This window comes from Scyliorhinus torazame, chromosome 1 (genome assembly GCF_047496885.1).
Source record: "Scyliorhinus torazame isolate Kashiwa2021f chromosome 1, sScyTor2.1, whole genome shotgun sequence".
Lineage (NCBI taxonomy): Eukaryota > Metazoa > Chordata > Chondrichthyes > Carcharhiniformes > Scyliorhinidae > Scyliorhinus > Scyliorhinus torazame.
In genome coordinates, this window is record NC_092707.1 from 293771113 (window position 1) to 293787523 (window position 16411).

General features: G+C 48.3%; 1 protein-coding gene across 1 annotated transcript in view; it reads right to left on the reverse strand.

The window, feature by feature from the left end:
- The window catches only part of LOC140421095 (synaptojanin-2-like), a 287869-nt gene that overhangs the window by 171142 nt on the left and 100316 nt on the right, over window positions 1-16411 (reverse strand). Inside the window, 2 exon segments of the mRNA XM_072505504.1 lie at window positions 129-301; window positions 6635-6731. Of these exon segments, the coding sequence (XP_072361605.1) occupies window positions 129-301; window positions 6635-6731 (270 nt within the window).

The following is a 16411-nucleotide window of genomic DNA, read 5'->3' on the forward strand; positions in this document are numbered from 1 at the left end:
TTAAGGTAATTTGATGAAATGGACGGTGTAAGCCAAGCAGAAAAAGCAGTTGTAATTTCATATGAATGATGCAGTTTCATTATTCCATGGGCATTTAGGAAGTAAAATCAAAAATCCCAAAGACTCACCAAGGATGTACATGCTCGCCACTGGTGAAGAAGCCAAATTGCTCCAGGTCTTCCTGTAGCTGAGGTTTTAGCAATGAGTGCAGTTTTTCCACCTTGCCACCTTTCACACAGTGGTAATAGTCAAAGTTTATCATTGGTGTGTTTGGGGCATAAGCAGAGGCCCACATCAGTTTCTAGATAGAAGGGAAATAAAACATATTTTGTCATACCTTTAATCCAATATTTAATTTAACTATTACACATGAGGCACTGGGGAATGTTAATAGGATCCACATCAGTTGGTAAAGTCAATACTAAGATACAGAGCCTTGCCTTGCTGAGGGCATTTAGTGACTCCGTTCAGTGTTAACCCCAATTTATACATGTTCAAATGCCCATTGTCTGCTTCCCTGAACAATGTAATTGGCACTGTTAAGGTTTGTTAATGCAATTAATAAGGCATTGACAAAGAGAACTAAATGAGGTCTGAACACTTTCCCACAGAGATGGAAAAGTATACTAAAAAAACCAACAACACAATTTACAGTTCGGCCTAAGTCACAATCCTCCCAGAATACACACCTTGGACTGAAGTCTGGAAGGATGTCAAGTAACTACTGTTTGAATAGATAAATTGTACACGACACAGAAGATTCTATACAGAGACGACTAGAACAATGCCCAAACTCTTCTCGTCTCTGGATCATTACAGACTGGTCATATGACTGAAGATTTGCTTCAGGATCCTGAAATACAGATCTACATGGGAACTGCCCAGGAAGTTCAAACTTCCCTTCTCTCTGGGACCCTCCACGTATATCTCCGACTCTGAGGTAGAATCTGAGACTTGGGAGAGATCCGAGATACTTACTCGGATAGTTACCCAGAAAATGTTCGCCTGATTGAAAGCTGGACTAACACCTGGGTAACTCCATAACTGACACCTGAAATCTCCGACCCTCCTGTCCCCCACGCCCCCCACCGGACTACACAACCAACTCCTAATCTGACCGCTGACTTAACCCGGAACAGACTCACCGCCCGTCCACTCAAAGACTGGGCCTTTAAACGTACCTGAAGAAAATGACAGCTAGTGCCATAAAATAAGAACATAAGAACTAGGAGCAGGAGTAGGCCATCTGGCTCTTCGAGCCTGCTCCGCCATTCAATGAGATCATGGCTGATGTTTTGTGGACTCAGCTCCACTTTCCCACCCGAACACCATAACCCTTTATTCCCCAAAAAACTATCTATCTTTATCTTGAAAACATTTAATGAAGGACCCTCAACTGCTTCCTGGGCAGGGAATTCCATAGATTCACAACCCTTTGGGTGAAGAAGTTCCTCCTAAACTCAGTCCTAAATCTACTTCCCCTTATTTTGAGGCTACGCCCCCTAGTTCTGCTTTCACCCGCCAGTGGAAACAACCTCCCCGCATCTATCCTATCTATTCCCTTCATAATTTTATATGATCCCCTCGCATCCTTCTAAATTCCAACGAGTACAGTCCCAGTCTACTCAACCTCTCCTCCTAATCCAACCCCCTCAACTCTGGGATTAACCTAGTGAATCTGCTCTGCACTCCCTCAAGCGCCAGTCCGTCCTTTCTCAGGCCAATACTGAACACAATACTCCAGGTGTGGCCTCACTGACACCTTACACAGTTGCAGCATAACCTCCCTAGTCTTAAACTCCATCCCTCTAGCAATGAAGGACAAAAATCCATTCGCCTTCTTAATCACCTGTTGCACCTGTAAACCAACTTTTTGCAGCACATGCACTAGCACACCCAGGTCTCTCTGCACAGCAGCATGTTTTAATATTTTATCATTTAAATAATAATCCCTTTTGCTGTTATTCCTACCAAAATGGATAACCTCACATTTGTCAACATTATATTCCATCTGCCAGACCCTAGCCCATTCACTTAAACTATCCAAATTCCTCTGCAGACTTCCAGTATCCTCTGCACTTTTTGCTTTACCACTCATCTTAGTGTCGTCTGCAAACTTGGACACATTGCACTTGGTCCCCAACTCCAAATCGTCCATGTAAATAGTGAACAATTGTGGGCACAACACTGATCTTGTCTTCCCACAACTCTCCTCTCCGGCTTAGTTCCCCATGCGATGCTGTGTTGTGCATATCTTTGACAGCCAGCATCAGAGGATCCCAGAAGAAACGTGCCACAGTGCTGTGTTGTGAGAATCTCTGCGCCCACCATTTGGAAGATTCAGGCCAATATGTTTAACAAAAAGCTCGCCAAGTTCAAAAGTGAAAGTGTTAAAATGTCAGCCTTGCCAGCAATGTATATTCCAGCTCCACAGCTACAGGGCTTCAGGGCAAATTCCATCCACCCCGGTGTCGATAGATTTCACCGCTCTATTTATACCCACTGCATCATTTCACTCTTCTGCCTAAAACTGATGGAAAGCAGTAAACTAGAAAACAAAATGATCAAGGATTGAAATGAAGAGGGACAGAAGCTGTGAACTACTAGCATTAACTATTACAATAAAAACAAAAAGTTCTGGAAACACCCAGCAGGTTTGGCAGCACCTGTAGCGAGAAAAAACTTCAATGTTTTCAACAGAACTGGAAAAAGTTTGAGATGTAACAGGTTGTAAGTAAATATAGAGTCAGGGTAAGGTGCGAGGGGGGGTAAGGGGGTGGTCTTTGATAGGGTAGAAGGCAGGAGAGATGAAATAGTAAAAATGATGATTGTGCAAAGTTAAAGAATATGGTAATGAGTTCAGGAAAGAAACAAAAGATAGATTTAGAGGAAGTGTACATGGGAAGTGTACAATTGCTGCTGTCGAAAATTAAACTGGGGATCGAAGTTACAATCTGAAATTATTGAACTCAAAAGTTGATCCCAGAAGTCTGCAACATGTGAATTGAATGATGAGGTGCTGTTCCTCATTCGTACATTGAGCTTCACTGACTCCTATGTCCTCGGCCACCGGACTGAGATTACATGGAGAATTCAAAACGCGGACAACTGCAAGCCCACAATCACACTCGTGGACTGAATGACGTTTATTAAAGTAGTCATCAATCGGTTTGTTCGCTCTAATGTAAAGACAGAATTTGAGCTGTAAATAGAGTATACTAAATTGAAAGAAGTACAAGGAAATCACCTGTTTTACTGGAAGGAGTGTTTGAGATGTTGGATAATGAGAAGGGAGGAGTTAAAAGGGCAGCTTTTACATCTGCTTGTAGGAGAAGAGGGGGTGGGGGAGGGGGAGTATTGAGTGTGATGAAATGAAAAGTGAAAATCGCTTATTGTCACAAGTAGGCTTCAAATGAAGTTCCTGTGGAAAACCCCTAGTCGCCACATTCCGGCGCCTGTTCGGGGAGGTTGGTAAGGGAATTGAACCCGCGCTGCTGGCCTGCATTGGTCTGCTTTAAAAGCCAGCTAATTAGCCCTGTGCTAAACTAGCCCCTGAGGTTTCCCAGAAAGATGGGGTCCCTTCGGAACGCTGGCAGGGAAGGGGGAAATGCTGGAGGTGGCAGAAATGATGGAAGATGATCTGTTGAACATGGGAGGCTAGTGTGGTGGAAAGTAAAATTTGGGAGCGAGAAAAGGGCGTGTGGAAAAGGGAAGACAGATCGGAAGCACTAGCATAGAAGGTGACATCATCAGAACAAATACGACTGAGCCAGGGAAACTCGGAGAATGGATTGAGTCCTTATAGGGAGTAGGGTTAGAAGGCGCATAGTTAAGAGTAGCTGTGGGAGTTGGACTTACAGTCAGTGGCCTAACAACAGAAATGGAGACAAAGAAGTCAAGGGACGGAAGGGAAGAGTCAGTGATGGACCAGGCGAAAGCAGCAGAAGTCAAGGGACGGAAGGGAAGAGTCAGTGATGGACCAGGCGAAAGCAGCAGAAGTGAAGGGACGGAAGGGAAGAGTCAGTGATGGACCAGGCGAAAGCAGCAGAAGGCTACAAAGCGGAAGGAAGGATGATGATATTTTCCAGTTCGGCACAAGAGAAATGACACCAATCCAGTTATCAGTGCACCGGAAAAAGAGGTGTGGGAGTTGGCCCGATTAGGATTGAACCGAAGAATGGTCCACATATCCCACAAATAGCTGGGAATAGCTGAAAGCAACACCTTTTATTGAGAAGAGGTAAACAGAAATACAGAAGTATTTCAATTCAAGACACTGCCCAGTGATTCCCAGAGTTACCTTCACAACACTTCCTCACATCCTGCTTCCAGTAAGCACTGATAGAAGAGTCATAGTTGCAGTACACAAGGAGGCCATTCAGCCTGTCTTGTCTGTGCTGGCCCTCTGAGAAAGCAATTCACATCGTGCTTTCCCTGCTTTTTCCCATAGCCCTGCACAAATTTCCTTTTCAGATAGTCAATTCCCTCTATTCCATTCTCCTAGCTTCTCCATTTTAAAGTCATATTGATTCTGATGATGACATTCTTCCAAGCTAGTGCTTCAGATACGTCTTCCTTTTTCCTCAACTAAGGAATTCAGACACATCCTTGGTTAATATTCCCTCAACCCTGTCAGGCCATTTCCTGCACCTCTGCACGCACCCATTACCTTTACCTCCAGAACCATGATTGGGTTCCCTTTATCCTCACCTCCCATCCCATCAGCCTCCATATTCAACAGACCTAAGAACGCAAGAAACAGGAGGAGTCGTCGACATAAGATCTCTCAAGCCTGCACTGCTATTCAATATCATGGCTGGCATTCACTTTCCCACACACATCCCATTTCTTTGATTCCCTGAGAGACCAATCTATCCCAGTGTCGAATAAACAAAAGATATGTCCACAACTCTCGGGGATAGGGAATGCCATTCATGCATTCAGATAAAAGGGCCTTAATTTCAATTTTCTACAATTGTTCTTAGCATAAACCTCATTCGCTCTCGTACCAATACTGTTAAACTTACTACCATCCAATTAATGACTGGGGAGACCGAAGTCATTGGGCGGAATCTTGCAGTTGTGTCAATTGTCCTGACAGCTTGACCGAAAGAGCATGAGACTTCCGCTCAGAGATGGACGGCTGGCCACCTGCAATCACGTAGCAGCCAGCCAACTGAATATTCAGAGTTAGAGCGGTCTTGCCAATCATGTGGTGGGGGCGGGCAGAAGGTCAAAGACCCTGCTGTTACCTCAGAGGGCTGGAGGTCTAGATGTAACAGGCACCCAGCCAGACATCCACTCCTTGGAATCCAGCGGCATCAATCTGGTTGGGTGAGTGGATGTTTTGAAAATTCACCTGCTGCTGACAACTGCTGATCTGACGCCACCCATCCCCCCAGAAAGCCACAACTGCTGCTGCAGCCACCTGCTGTTTTTCACTAACATCTCAGAACAGAGAACAGGTGGCCCAACCGTTTAGTGATGCCTCCCTGCACGTTCTCCTCAAGGTCACCTGTGAACGGGAAGGGGGGGGGGGAGAGCGAGAGAGGGAGGATATTCCTGTTTCCCAACGATGGCAGCAGGATGACCACCTGACCAACGCAGTCTGGACAGAGATTGCAGCAGAGATTAGCAGCCATGGGACCCAGGAGTGAAACTGGGCCCAGTGCTGCAAAAGGGTCAAGGCTAACATGATGACAAGGCCCTGGCAGAGGAATCACCATCACATAAATCCGCCACAGCCTCCACAGTACAGAGACAATCACCTCGGTGGAAATACGTTCATGATTAGCCTCGAGCCTCAATCTGGTCAACACATCACTGACATGTCCATCCTAGCTATGAGTCCTGACAGTTCATTGAGATTCTCCCAAAGTTAGTGACGAGCTCAAAGACTAATGCACAATTTGAAAGATAAAGGCCGGGATTCTCCCTTCTGGGGACTACGTCCCACGCTGGCGGGAGAACCGGCGCCAACCCCTCCGGCGTCCACAGGGGGCTAGGGGAACGGCAGAGGGGTTGGCGCCACTCCAGCCGGCGCCGAAGGGACAGTGCGAGTTTGCACATTCGCCGAAGGGACGGCGTGATCTCGCGCATGCGTGGAACCACCAGCGTGGTTCCGCGCATGCGCAAACCAGTCGGCGTATTTTGGCGCATGCACAGGGGGGTCTCTTCTCCGCTCCGGCCATGGCCGAGCCCTACAGTGGACGGCGCGGAAGGAAGAAGTGCCCCCACAGAACAGGCCCGCCCGTAGATTGGTGGGCCCCGATCGCGGGCCAGGCCTACCCCGGGGTCAGATCCCCCCCGCACCCGCACCCCCCTCCGACCTACCTGCCATGTCCCGCCGTGTGGGACCATGCGTAACCCACGCCGGCCCGACTGGCCAAAAACAGACAGCCTCTCGTCCATCGGGGCCCGGAGAATTGCCAGGGGGGCCACTGCCAACGGCCCCCCGGCCGGCATGGCGGGAATCCCGGCCACGCCCAAAAAACAGCGCCGGAGAATACGGCAGCCGGCGTCGGGACAGCGGGGCGGGATTCGTGCCGCCCACCGGGCCTTCTCCGACCCGGCGGGAGGTCAGAGAATCCCGCCCAAAATATTTCATTTGGTTCTCCAGTGATGACATCCATACCTTAAAAGCCTTGCTGAGGACTTCCTCTCCTCCCTTAATTCTTAGCAGGTTGACAATGACTTGACTTCCATACTGCTCTCTCAGCAAAATCAAGTGTCTGAAAAATGACAATCGGTACATTGCTATTCACAATACAATTATGCATACATGCTATACAGACATTTAAAATGCAGTATAATCATATATTCATCATATTTAGAAAAAATTACATTCTATTATGTCATGAGAATTTCGCTTTAAGAAATGTTTGGCTGCTCATATTACTGCAGTGATGTCAGAGTGTGGGTGGAGCTGGGCTGTCTGTCATCTTTTTACTTTTGTTTGTAGGCTGTTTGCTGCAGGATGTGTTTTAGTTTCGTTTTCAGTGTTGGAGCTGAAGCCAGACAGAGCAGGTGTACTGTTGATCTCTCTGCCATGAAAAGACTATCTCTTGATCATTTGGTGAATTCAGAATTATAAATGTTCTCAGTAGTGAATGTAAACCTAATGTGCTTCTGTTCAAAGGTGTTTCTTCTGTCTTCTGGATGTGGTTTGGGAAGTTATTAAGGATTACTTAGTGTTGTATTCTTTGGGGGTTGTATTTGAATTAATGGTTGCTAAGATGTTCACTGTTTGTTTTGAAAAGGTTAACTTGCGTTCATAGAATAAACATTGTTTTGCTTTAAAAATTACTTTTCCATTTATGCTGTACCACACCTGTAGAGTGGGCCGTGTGCTCCCCTACCACAACCTATTAAAAGTTGTGGGTCAGGTGAACTCCATGATACACTTTGGGGTTCGCTAAACCCTGGCCCATAACAATTAAATTATAAAAAGTCAATAAATGACCATAAAGTCAGGTAATTTCTATCCATGATGCAGACATTATAAATATATTTTGCATAACCATGAGCCTCCACTCAATGGTAGCACTCTCACCTCTTAGTTAGCAAATCATGGGTTTAACCCCCACCCCAGGACTTGTACACATGTAATGTGGCACTTGTACGTAGGGAGTGTCTCACTGTCAGAGTGCCATATTTCAGATGAGATAGCATTCTCAGGTTGGCATCACAGATCCCATGCACTAAGAGCAGGGAAGTTTTCACAGTGTCCTGCATAATATTTATTCCTCAATCAACTCCGAAAGCAGTTTAAACTAATTTTGCAGGGGAAGGGAACCAGGATGAAGCATCTGAGAGGGAAAACAAACAAAGGGCTGTGAGGGACAGGAATAAACCGTTGTGCAGAAACAGAAGGGGTCAGGCAGGAGAGCAAAGCCAGGCAGAATACAGCAGGTTGGAGTGCATGCCAGAAAAAGCACGGAACATGACTAATAAGGTTGGTAAATTGCAGATAGAAGTTACCACACAGGGTGTTGACAATAACAGAAACCCAGCTCAAACAAGTTCAGGAATGAGAACTTAACCCAGATTTGAAATGCTTGCGGGGGGGGGAACACAACGATAATCAACACATACTCAACTGGAAGAGTACTGACAGGTAAAACAGTAAAGATCAAGCGTGGGATCAGGTGTAATGCCTGGATCTGGTATGTCTCTCTTGTGGGGACCATGAATTGGATTCAATTGGAATTGGTTTTTGGAGCAGGCAAGGAGTTGGATTAGGGGTTTGCCCCTGTCCACACTCTTAGCTCTGACTTTGTAACTCTGATAAAGTAATATTTAAAAAAACAGGAAATGACCAAACAGAAGCATTCCAAGAGGAGATGTTTTAAGTACATTTTGATACATTACTAAGAGGGGGGTAAGGAAAACCACCCAAGACTTCCTGGTTGCCCAAAGACAGTGGGGTTAAGCAGAATAAGGGGCTTATCATTAAACAAGTATCACATATATGAGAACAGATTAGCAGATAAAAGGGAACATTAAAATATTTTATAAATATCAAGAGCAAAAGTCCATTGAAACAGTGAAACCAATAAGGGGCATCGAAGGAAATCCTGCTGAGATAACGGAGTACTTTGCAACAATCTTCACAAGAGGAAGCACTCAATATCAATGTAATTGAGGAAATAATAGGGAAATCAGATTAGATAAAGAAGAGCTACTTAAAAAGTTGGCAGCACTCAAAGTAGACCCAGACCAGATGAAATGCACCTTCGATTGCCGAGGAACGTAATGATGGAAAAAGCCGAGACTCTGGCCATAATCTTTCAACCCTTGTTGGATATGAGAATGATGTTGAAGGGTTGGAGAGTTGCAAATGTTAGGCCCTTTTGAAAAACACAGTTCATCAACTCTCTGGTTACTTTATTGAAGGCAGTGCAGTTGATGTGTACATGGACTTTCAGAGGATGTTTGATTAGGCGACATATAATAGACGTGAGTAAAATTCAAGCCCATGGGATAAAAGGAATAGCAGCAGTGTGGAGACAAAATTAGTTAAGAGGCAGAACACAGAACATAAGACCATAAGACCATAAGAGCGGAAGTAAGGCCATTCGGCCCATCGAGTCCACTCCACCATTCAATCATGGCTGATTTCAACTCCATTTACCCGCTCTCTCTCCATAGCCCTTAATTCCTCGTGAAATCAACAGTGGCAAACCGTTGTCTATAAAACTGAAGGGGGCACAGTGGTGTCCACAGGGGTCAGTACTGGGAACACTGCTCTTTTTGATGTCTATCGATGACCTGCACTTGGGCGTAAAGGGCATAATTTCACAATTAGTGGTACAAAGCCTAGAAATGTAGTATTCAGCATTCCAAAGATGTGCAGGTTTGATCAATGTGTCGGGTTATGGGGATAGGGTGGGGGAGTGGGCCTAGGCAGAGTGCTCTTTCAGAAGGTCGGTGCAGACTGGATTGGCCGAATGGCCTCCTTCTGCACTGGATTCTATGCAGGAGAGCAGCAAAGACTGATCAAACTGGCAAACGTACGGCAAATAAATTTAATTGCGAGAAATGTGAAGTGATGCCTTTTGCAAGAAAAAAGGCTGTATTAATTAATGGTACAATTTTAGAGGTGTGGAAAGAGAAAGGCTATGGAAATCACAAACAGACATTTTTGACGATGTTAGAACAAGTTGATTGGGCAGTTAAAAAGCACAGGGGCTGGATTCTCCGTCGGCAGGATCCTCCGTTTTGCCAGCAGCGCACTCACGCCCGGGGATTTCCCAACGGCATGGGGGTGCCCACAATGGGAAACCCGATTGGCCAGCTGGCAGGACGGAGAATGCCACTGCTGGCCGGGACATGCCGCACCCCCTGGTCTTTATAAATAGAGGTATACAGCTCTAATCAAGGAAGGTTTAGTACTTTTATAACTTTTATTAAACTGCTGGCGCGCCCTCAGCAAGGGTATTGTATCAGACCTTGGGCCCCAGGCTGCAGAGGAGATCTATCAGAAAGAATGAGAGAGTGCAGTTTTGTGAACGAGGGAAGTTGAATAAATGGGAAGAAACAGATGTCATTGGCAGACACAAGGTAATTGATAAAAAACAGGGAGCCTTTCCAACACACAGCAAGCTATGATGATCTGGAATTCATTTTCTGAAAGGGTGGAGGAAGCAGATGCAATAGTAACTGCCGCAAAATAATTGCCTATATACTTGAAAAGGAGAGATTTGTGAGAATATTGGGGAATGGTAGATACAAGGAGCCAAATGATCTCCTTCTCTGCTGAAGGTTCCACATTTGAACCAGAAAATTCTGTGTATACAAGCTTACTAATGTCAGTGTAAGTAAGTAAAGTCATCAGATGCCTTCCCCTTTGAGGGGGAGAGCTGATTGGTGGTGATTTAACCTGAGGCGAGGGGCAAGATTGAGGAGGCGAGGTCTTTATTAATAATCTCAGCCAGTACGAGAATTGAACCCGTGTTGCTGGCTTTGCTCTGCATCATGAACCAACTGTCCAACCAACTGAGCTAAACCGGCCCTCAGTCAGTGGGGAGCATTGGATGAAGTACATTTTTGGATCAGCTGTTCAGACTGTGTTATCAGTAGCTTAACATTGGCTATCAGTTAAACAACACCTTAATTTTAAATTTTTCATCCATTGTTTAAAATCTCCCCAGGGACTTGCTTCAAAAGGTATTTGATAAGTTGCCACATGAAAGATTAATACACGAGATAACAGCGGATGAAATCGCGATGAGGTAGTAATATGGATAGAGAACCTGCCAACAGACAGGCAGCAGAAAGCAGGACTAAAAAGGTGCATTTACAGGTTGGCAAGCTGACACGTTAAGTGTCACAAGGATCAGTGCTTGGGCCACAGCTATTTACAATCTGTATTAATGACTCCGCTGAAAAGACCAACGACCAGGCCAGGCCTTCATGGAGGTGACAGGAAGGTTGAGTCGGGAAACCTCCCAACACGGCACAGTGCCTCTTTTAAAAAGGCTCCCCGCCCACCATGGAGGCAGGGGCGTGGTGGAGGTGGGCCCACTGCCCCACAAGGTAATGCAGCAATGTAAGCAGGCAGAGGGCATGGCTGACAACCTGGAATTCCCACCTCGATTTACTGGGACATTGGCCCAGTTGGAATGCTGAATGACAAGCCCTCAACTTCAGCCCCTACCCTCTCCACGTGCAACCTCATACTCCTCTAAGTCTTCTCATAACCCACATTCCTCCGGTTTCCCCCCCACAATCCAAAGTTGTGCAAGTTAGGTGGATTGACCATTCTATTTGGCCCTTAGTGCCCAGGGATGTGCAGGTTTGGTTATGGGATTACAGGAATAGGGGGAAATGGGAATGGGTAGAGAGCTCATTTGAAGGATCGGTGCAGACTCGATGGGTCAAAGGGACTCCTTGTGGACTGTAGAGATGCTATTCTATTCTATGCTGAATGTTGGAGCAGGCTCAAGGAGCCGTATGGGCTGCCCCTGCTCGCATCTCTTACGCTTCTCCTTATCTCTCTCTCTCCTCCAGCCCACATTCCTCTTTCTGCCTTCCTTTAATGCTGCTCTCTTCAGCCTCCCCCATTCTAACTGCCCCACCACTGCTGGCTGCGCCTTCATCTTCCCAGGTCAATTATTCCAAACTCTTCTAAAGTAGGCACTTCAACATTAACATGACCCGAGACATCAGCAAAAACAAGTGACAAAGCAGCACAGTAACATTCAGTATGTAATTACTGCTGCTTCTGTTTGAGGATCAACATAATAATAAAACATAGAAATATGAAAATCTGTGTCTTTAAAGTGCTTTGTAAAAAGGTTAATATTTTGTACACTTTGGTAGGTTTGAGCAAATCTCTCCAGACTCGACTGTGACAGAAGCCTCAATGGAGCCAATCTCGCCTGCCATAGCCTAACACTGTAATCAGCCCCTGTCCCCTTCCCACACACACTCCAATCAGCCTCTTCCCCCTTCCCACACACTGTAATCAGCCCCTCTCCCTTTCCCATACACACTGTAATCAGTCTGTCCCCTTCCCATACACACTGTCATCAGCCCATCTCCCCTTCCTACATACACACTAATCAGCCTCTCTCCCTTTCCCACACTGTAATCAGCCCCTCTCCCCCCACACATTGTAATCAGCCCCTCTCCCCCCACACATTGTAATCAGCCGCTCTCCCCCCATAGACATTGTAATCAGCCCCTCTCCCCCCACACACTGTAATCAGCCCCTCTCCCCTTCCTACATACACACTAATCAGCCTCTCTCCCTTTCCCACACATTGTAATCAGCCCTTCTCCCCCAACATTGTAATCAGCCCTTCTCCCCCCAACATTGTCATCAGCCCCTCTCCCCCCCCATACACATTGTAATCAGCCCTTCTCCCCCCAACATTGTAATCAGCCCTTCTCCCCCCAACATTGTCATCAGCCCCTCTCCCCCCCATACACATTGTAATCAGCCCCTCTCCCCATACACATTGTAATCAGCCCCTCTCCCCCCATACACATTGTAATCAGCCCCTCTCCCCCCCATAGACATTGTAATCAGCCCCTCTCCCCCCCATACACATTGTAATCAGCCCCTCTCCCCCATACACATTGTAATCAGCCCCTCTCCCCCCACACATTGTAATCAGCCCCTCTCCCCCCCATAGACATCGTAATCAGCCCCTCTCCCCCCATACACATCGTAATCAGCCCCTCTCCCCCATACACATTGTAATCAGCCCCTCTCCCCCCACACATTGTAATCAGCCCCTCTCCCCCCATACACATTGTAATCAGCCCCTCTCCCCCATACACATTGTAATCAGCCCCTCTCCCCCCATACACATTGTAATCAGCCCCTCTCCCCCCATAGACATTGTAATCAGCCCCGCTCCCCCCCCCATACACATTGTAATCAGCCCCTCTCCCCCCCATACACATTGTAATCAGCCCCTCTCCCCCCATACACATTGTAATCAGCCCCTCTCCCCCCATAGACATTGTAATCAGCCCCGCTCCCCCCCCCATACACATTGTAATCAGCCCCTCTCCCCCCCATACACATTGTAATCAGCCCCTCTCCCCCCCATACACATTGTAATCAGCCCCTCTCCCCATACACATTGTAATCAGCCCCTCTCCCCCCCATACACATTGTAATCAGCCCCTCTCCCCCCATAGACATTGTAATCAGCCCCTCTCCCCCCCATACACATTGTAATCAGCCCCTCTCCCCCATACACATTGTAATCAGCCCCTCTCCCCCCACACATTGTAATCAGCCCCTCTCCCCCCCATAGGCATCGTAATCAGCCCCTCTCCCCCCATACACATTGTAATCAGCCCCTCTCCCCCCACACATTGTAATCAGCCCCTCTCCCCCCATACACATTGTAATCAGCCCCTCTCCCCCATACACATTGTAATCAGCCCCTCTCCCCCCATACACATTGTAATCAGCCCCTCTCCCCCCATAGACATTGTAGTCAGCCCCTCTCCCCCCATAGACATTGTAATCAGCCCCTCTCCCCCCCCCCATACACATTGTAATCAGCCCCTCTCCCCCCCATACACATTGTAATCAGCCCCTCTCCCCCCCATACACATTGTAATCAGCCCCTCTCCCCATACACATTGTAAACAGCCCCTCTCCCCCCCATACACATTGTAATCAGCCCCTCTCCCCCCATGGACATTGTAATCAGCCCCTCTCCCCCCCATACACATTGTAATCAGCCCCTCTCCCCCATACACATTGTAATCAGCCCCTCTCCCCCCCATAGACATCGTAATCAGCCCCTCTCCCCCCCATACACATTGTAATCAGTCCCTCTCCCCCCACACATTGTAATCAGCCCCTCTCCCCCCATACACATTGTAATCAGCCCCTCTCCCCCATACACATTGTAATCAGCCCCTCTCCCCCCATACACATTGTAATCAGCCCCTCTCCCCCATAGACATTGTAATCAGCCCCTCTCCCCCCCCATACACATTGTAATCAGCCCCTCTCCCCCCATACACATTGTAATCAGCCCCTCTCCCCCCACACATTGTAATCAGCCCCTCTCCCCCATACACATTGTAATCAGCCCCTCTCCCCCATACACATTGTAATCAGCCCCTCTCCCCCCACACATTGTAATCAGTCCCTCTCCCCCCATACACATTGTAATCAGCCCCTCTCCCCCCATACACATTGTAATCAGACCCTCTCCCCCCACATATTGTAATCAGCCCCTCTCCCTTTCCCACACACTGTAATCAGCCCCTCTCCCCCCACACATTGTAATCAGCCCCTCTCCCCCCACACATTGTAATCAGCCCCTCTCCCCCCATACACATTGTAATCAGCCCCTCTCCCCCCATACACACTGTAATCAGCCCCTCTCCCCCCCCATACACATTGTAATCAGCCCCTCTCCCCCCATAGACATTGTAATCAGCCCCTCTCCCCCATACACATTGTAATCAGCCCCTCTCCCCCCATACACACTGTAATCAGCCCCTCTCCCCCCCCATACACATTGTAATCAGCCCCTCTCCCCCCATAGACATTGTAATCAGCCCCTCTCCCCCATACACATTGTAATCAGCCCCTCTCCCCCCCCATACACATTGTAATCAGCCCCTCTTCCCCCCCCATACACATTGTAATCAGCCCCTCTCCCCCCCCATACACATTGTAATCAGCCCCTCTCCCCCCCCATACACACTGTAATCAGCCCCTCTCCCCCCCATACACACTGTAATCAGCCCCTCTCCCCTACCCACACACACTGTCATCAGCCCATCTCCCCTTCCTACATACACAGTCTAATCAGCCCCTCTCCCCTTCCTACATACACTCCAATCAGCCTCCCTCCCTTTCCCACACACTGTAATCAGCCCCTCTCCCCCCCCATACACATTGTAATCAGCCCCTCTCCCCCCCCCATACACACTGTAATCAGCCCCTCTCCCCCCCCATACACACTGTAATCAGCCCCTCTCCCCTTCCCACACACACTGTCATCAGCCCCTCTCCCCTTCCTACATACACTCCAATCAGCCTCTCTCCCTTTCCCACACACTGTAATCAGCCCCTCTCCCTCCATACACGCTTTACTCAGCCCCTCTCCCCCTATACACACTGTACTCAGCCCCTCTCTCCTTCCCCCACACATATTGTAATCAGCCTCTCTCCCCCCCACACAAACATTGTAATCAGCCCCTCTCCCCTTCCCACACACTGTAATCAGCCCATCTCCACCACACACACATTGTAATCAGCCCCTCTCCCCTTCCCCCACACACACTGTGTGGTAAACCACTGTAGTATAGTATATGTATTGTGGTAAACTGTTACTGTATTACATGTAATGTGGTAAACCACTGCCTGGTGGCTCCGCCTCCCCTCGGGCTCGGAATAAAGGTGGCTGATCTCCACCTCTGCCCCAGTTCGAGATCAGAGGCCAGGAGACTTTCTGTTTAGCTTATTAAAGCCTCAGTTACGTTCACTGACGGCATATCAATTTAATAAGCTAAACTTTTAAGATGAATTCATCGCTCAAGCCTGATCGCCTGGAGCTGGACCCACAGGCAGCCGACGCCACTGCAACATTCGAGCACTGGCTAAGCTGCTTCGAAGCTTACCTCGAATCCTCCACCGAAGAATTCACCGACCTCCAAAAGCAGCAAATACTCAACACACGGGTGAGCCCGCAAGTTTTCCTTCTTATCAGAGACTCCCCCTCATATGCGGAGGTGATAATGCTGCTGAAGGGACAATATGTAAAGTCTGTAAATGAGGTGTATGCCAGGCACCTTCTTGCCACGAGACGACAACGCCCTGGAGAAACACAAGACGAATTCCTGCATGCCTTGCGGGTACTCGGCTGGAACTGCGCTTGCCAGGCGGTATCGGCTACCCAACACACGGAGCTGTTGATCAGGAACGCCTATGTCGCAGGCATTAAATCGAACTACATCCGCCAGCGATTGCTAGAAGGGGGTACACTCGGCCTCCCAGAGACAGTGCAGCTCTCAAACTCACTGGAGGTGGCTTTCCAGAACATGGAGGCCTACACCTCCGACCACGCGGCACCCTCATGGACCTCGTGGGCGCCGCCATCATCCGACTGGAGTGCGGTGCAAGCCTGTGCCGCGCAGCAGCCCGCCAATGCCGGAAGCCCGAAGTGCTACTTTTGCGGCCAGGATAAGCATCCCAGAAAAGGCTGCCCTACACAGAACGAGACTTGCAACGGGTGTGGGAGGAAGGGCCACTTTGCTAAAGCCTGCCAGGCCCGACCTCTCCCGAAAATTCCTAGGCCCAGCAGCGATGCCTGCTGCCCGTCAGGGCCGCCCCCAGCTACCGCGACACCCGCCATGTGTGACCCGTGGGCGGCGCCATCTTTGCTGCCACCCACCATGTGCGACCCGGGGGGCCGCCAGCTTC